This window comes from Gadus chalcogrammus, chromosome 3, assembly GCF_026213295.1.
Source record: "Gadus chalcogrammus isolate NIFS_2021 chromosome 3, NIFS_Gcha_1.0, whole genome shotgun sequence".
In the NCBI taxonomy this organism is placed as follows: domain Eukaryota; kingdom Metazoa; phylum Chordata; class Actinopteri; order Gadiformes; family Gadidae; genus Gadus; species Gadus chalcogrammus.
Genome location: NC_079414.1, coordinates 22343720 through 22348719, shown reverse-complemented (window position 1 = coordinate 22348719; position 5000 = coordinate 22343720). Strand labels below are relative to the sequence as shown.

The 5000-nt window shown below is 49.6% G+C and overlaps 1 protein-coding gene across 1 annotated transcript in view; it reads right to left on the bottom strand.

The window, feature by feature from the left end:
• Window positions 1-5000, bottom strand: part of sh3pxd2aa (SH3 and PX domains 2Aa) — an 85678-nt gene that overhangs the window by 11501 nt on the left and 69177 nt on the right. The window contains exon 10 of the mRNA XM_056586777.1: window positions 3424-3507. Within this exon, the coding sequence (XP_056442752.1) occupies window positions 3424-3507 (84 nt within the window). The remainder of the gene's footprint in view (window positions 1-3423; window positions 3508-5000) is intronic.

Below are 5000 nucleotides of genomic sequence, written 5' to 3'. Positions count from 1 at the left end.
AGGTAGTCTGGCGAAAATAACGCCTCCTGCATCCGCGGCAGAGTGGAACGTTGAAGTAGTGTTTAGGGGAGAATGGCAAAAACATAGGTTTCTACAATTCTTTCCTCTAAATTGGGGACTTATTTCAGTAACAGCATGAGGCTATCGACCCGTGCGCGTGTGTCATCGTACATGCCTGTGTCCGTGTGTACATGGAGACAGGCAATGTACAGAGGTCAGTGTTTCCCACAGAAATTTTGGAGACTATGGGGGGGGGGGGGAAGGGGGCTGGTATGGGGCGATTGTTGATTGTTGACGGGGTACGGGGGGTATGGAGCGATTGTTGACCGGGGAGGGGGGGGGGGGGGGGGGTATGGAGCGATTGTTGACGGGGGGGGGGGTATGGAACGATTGTTGACGGGGGGGGGGGGGGGGGGGGGGGGTATGGAGCGATTGTTGACGGGGGGGTATGGAGCGATTGTTGACGGGGGGGGGGGGGGGGGTGTGTATGTCTTCAAACTTCGCCTGAACAAAAAAAAAAAAAAAAAATTTTTTTTTTTTTTTTTTTAATAATAATAATAATTCATGTGCACGCAGAGACTATGGCGGCCGAAATTAGACTATGGCGGGCCGCCATAGTCTCGTCAATGTGTGGGAAACACTGGAGGTTGCTGGGCTGCAGAAAATCCCATCGGAGTCCTGCTGTCCAATGATCGCTCTCCGTGGGGGCAGAGACCACGGCTAACACAACCGGACCCTGTTATTGAACAAGCGAGTTCATCTCGCAGGCGAAAAACGAACTACACCATCTGCTATCAATCCAATATCTGCCTGTCTATCTCACATTCATCCATTGATCCATCACTCTAACTTACAGCCATCTCTCTCTCTACCTGCCTATTTCCTTTCCTTCTCTCTCTCTCTCTCTCTCCCTCTCTCCCTCCCTCTCTCTCTCTCTCTCTCTCTCTCTCTCTCTCTCTCTCTCTCTCTCTCTCTCTCTCTCTCTCTCTCTCTCTCTCTCTCTCTCTCTCTCTCTCTCTCTCTCTCTCTCTCTCTCTCTCTCTCTCTCTCCTACAGCCATCCATCTGTCCATCCATCCATCCATCTATATGTCTGTGTCAATCTCAGAGCGAGATATGATAAAGACAGAACTGTGGTGCTGAACAAGAGCCCAAAGACCTCAAATGTAGCTGTGTGACGTACTGGGTCGATTTAAATGATCAAGTACGATTTGAACCTGCAATAAGCGATTAAAAGCGGTGATGGGTCATTCGTAAGACGGTCTGACACGGATTCCCACCGCCTCCAAAACCCCTCCTTCTACGGCGGCGGCGACAGCTAGGCTGATGACTCATCATCCGTGTGGGGGGGTGGACTTAAACCAGGCCACAGACTGTCTGGGCCCCTCTGCCTCTTTCACACACTCCTGCCAGACCCCGGGCCCCAGCCAAGCCCCCCCCTGCTTGTGCTGGAGAGCGGGGGGGGGGGGGGGGGGCCAACGCTTAACACTAGCTAGCACTGTAGCGCTCTGCGCTCACGTCAGTACCCACTCAACGCTCGTTAACACGGTTTGCTTACTGACCCACCAGCCTCCAGGGCCCCCCCCCCCCCCCCCCCCGGTTCTAGGTCAGGCCCAGGCATTGTTACAAAGAAGACCTCCGAGCTATTTCAGCTAATCAGCAGGAAGGGTGGGAGGTGATGGGAGCCGACCGCCAGCCAGTAGATAAGCAGACTCTGGACTCAGGTCTCTGACGCACCGCAGCCCTCGCACACCGCTCAGATCTCCTCCAATGTTCTGCCTCGTGACTCGGTGTGGTGAACGCGTGTGTGTGTGTGTGTGTGTGTGTGTGTGTGTGTGTGTGTGTGTGTGTGTGTGTGTGTGTGTGTGTGTGTGTGTGTGTGTGTGTGTGTGTGTGTGTGTGTGTGTGTGTGTGAGTCTGTGTGAGTCTGTGTGTGAGAGAGAGAGACAGTCTGAGTGTGCATGCACGTGCGCACAAATGTTGGTGCATGTGCATGTGCTCTGTTCTCTGTGTGTGTGTGTGCGTGCGTGTGCGTGCGTGTGCACGTTTCACCCGCTGCCCCGCGGCTGCGACCCCGTCCTTACGATGGTGTTGCTGGTAAGTCGGAATGTGGGCTCGGTCAACAACATGCCGTGTGAATCGAAGGGATTATGAACAGGAACAGTCGCCCCGATTGTTTGTTCTCCTTCCAACTCCTTCCGGGAGCTTCTTAGTCATGAGGCGCACCGTGAAGGGGCTCCCACTCTTAAACACACACTCTGTTCTCAGACGTGGACACGTTGAGGCTCCTAGGATGAATCACTGGAGGTATACCTTCTTCTTCCAACAAGTTGGACCGTGGTAAAGTGACACATAGAGCCACGTTGAGTCACGTTGCAATGAGTTAAAGATGCTGATGGTGAAAAGGCTGCATGGGCCCGGGAGTGCAAATAATATAGGAATAATGACGTAGAATCGACATCATCATTTTCAACACAACATTACATTCAGAATGTAAATACAATCCATAAACGAGGCGTGCGCTGGACAGATGTTCGTCGTTTGCGAACCACACAAAAAAATGTGATGATATGACATAAAGCCATGTTTGTGTGTGTGTTGACCCATAATGGATGCACAATTATTCTAAATGGCTTGCATAATGCAACAGTCATTAAAGTTCATTAGCTTTGAAAATTAAGAGGCGCTAATTTAATGAGTTGAGTGGCAACCCCATTATACAGTAAATCATGTTCCAGTGTTTGAAGTTCCCTCATAGTACCAGATGTTGTGTTCCTTTTTGTGCTGTGCAAAGAAATACACATTAATTAACTTAATATGTTTGCCGTGTGTGAGGATGGTTAGGGGTTTGTACACTGGGAATTGGAAGGACCCAAAATGTACTGTTCACATTTTGTTCCTTTATCATGTGAAAGCAGCAGTAAGACACATTGTACGAGCTAACAATGGTTTGTGCCGTGCTGAGTGTGTGTGTGCGCGTGCGTGTGTGTGTGTGTGTGTGTGTGTGCTAGTGGCACACTTTCTGTCTCCAAGTTTGTTTATGTGTCTTAGGGAACATTTCTTGAGTCCATGTGCTTGACAGAAGGAGGGAGAGAGAGACTTCTCTATGACCATGTGTGTGTGTGTCTAAGTATGTTTGTGTGTTTATATGTATCTTAGTATGTATCCAATGTGTGTGTGTGTGTGTCTGTCTGTCTGTCTGTCTGTCTGTCTGTCTGTCTGTCTGTCTGTCTGTCTGTCTGTCTGTCTGTCTGTCTATGTACAGTATGTATGCATGTGTGTATGTACAGTATGTATGTATATATGTGTATGTATGTATGTGTATGCATGCATGCATGTCTGCATGTCTGCATGTCTGCATGTCTGTCTGTCTGTCTGTCTGTCTGTCTGTCTGTCTGTATGTATGGGGGTGTTCCTGGTTCACCTCGGCTCTGCTGGCGGTTGACTATGCCCCCCAGGGTCCAGCGGCGGTCCAGCCTCCTCAGGTGGGCTTTGCGTCGTTTAGTAACTGATCAGGGATCAACCAATAGGGAGAGGGGAACACAAAGGGAAGTAGCCGGAGTTAGTCAGCAAATCAAAAGGGGTGAGAGCAGCTGTTAGCAGTACGCTAGTTAGTTTGAAGTAGTTATTCCTTATGCTACAGAAGTTCTTGTACTAATACTAATACTGTACTAATGTTCTTTCAACCCCATTGCTTACATACATACAAGTACACCGGGTATTTTTATCATTAGCAATGGTATAAACAAAAATAGAAATTCCATAAAACAAGTAAGTCAGTTAGTTAAATGATAAAGCAGCCGAATTGTATTGTGCTATTTCTAGCAGGGAAATTCCTTGATGCAATGGCGTGTTCGGTTTATGAATTGGCTTCTGTGTAACGTATCATTGCGATTGCAAAATTAAATCCCTCTATCTTGTGTTCTGCAATATCCCACTGCGTGACGCAACGCATTTGTGTGTGCATGTAAGTATCTGGTTATGTTTACCATTTCCTGCCTTGATACATTGTTATTCTCTCCTAATCCAATATCAAGGCTGCGTACAGAAGAGGGAGAGAGAGACATTAACAGGAGTCTCTCTCTCTCTTTCTCTCTCTGCGAGTGACTCCACCAAATTACTCTAATGCTCCCACTACTCCGCCATGGACCTCTCCCCCCCTAGAACTCTTCCCCCCCCTCATCCTCCATCCATCCATCCATCCCTCTCTCCAAACCTCCTTCTATTCTCTCCCTCCCTTCATCTCTCCCTCCATCTCTCCCTCGCTCCCTCCCTCCTTCCCATCCTGCCTTCCCTCATTTCCAGGCATGTCCCATCACTTCTCCGCGTTCCCTTGGAAAAAGAAAAACATGAATTTGCTCCGCCCCCCTACGCCCGCTGACCCCCTAATTGAAATATCAGCTTAGCGCGCTCCGAGGGAAGAGGAAATGTTATTTCAGGGTAATCTTCGTGAGGGCGGACCCTTGTCTTGTCAGTTCCTCTTCAGCGCCTGTCACTTGAATTAGGTTACGGGCCCACACTGGCTTAATGAGGGGCTGGAGATGGTGTGCGTGTGCGTGTGTGCATGTGCGTGTGCGTGTGTGTGTGCGTGCGTGTGTGTGGAAAGGGTTAGTGGAGATCAAAGACAGTGTGCTCTGATGCGTTCACACACCAGGACAGCGAGTGTAATGAAGAAGGTAGCAGGAGTTCAAGAGTGTGAGCAAGAGTGAAAGAGACGGAGACAGAGGGAGAGAGACAGCGCAAGAGCGAGACAGGTGGTGACAGAGACAGAGAAAGCGAAAGCGGGAGAGAGAGAGCGAGACAGAGACAGAGACAGAGAAAGTGAGCGAGAGAGGCGAGACAGAGACAGAGCCAGAGCCAGAGATCCACAGAGACAGAGAAAGCGAGCGAGCGAGCGAGAGAGGGTGTTTATGTGTATGTCTGACAGTGATTAGTGCATGTGTTTGCATTCCAGGGCCCTCGGTTTCTCATTGGTGTAGAAGTGTGAACGCCGATCGAAAC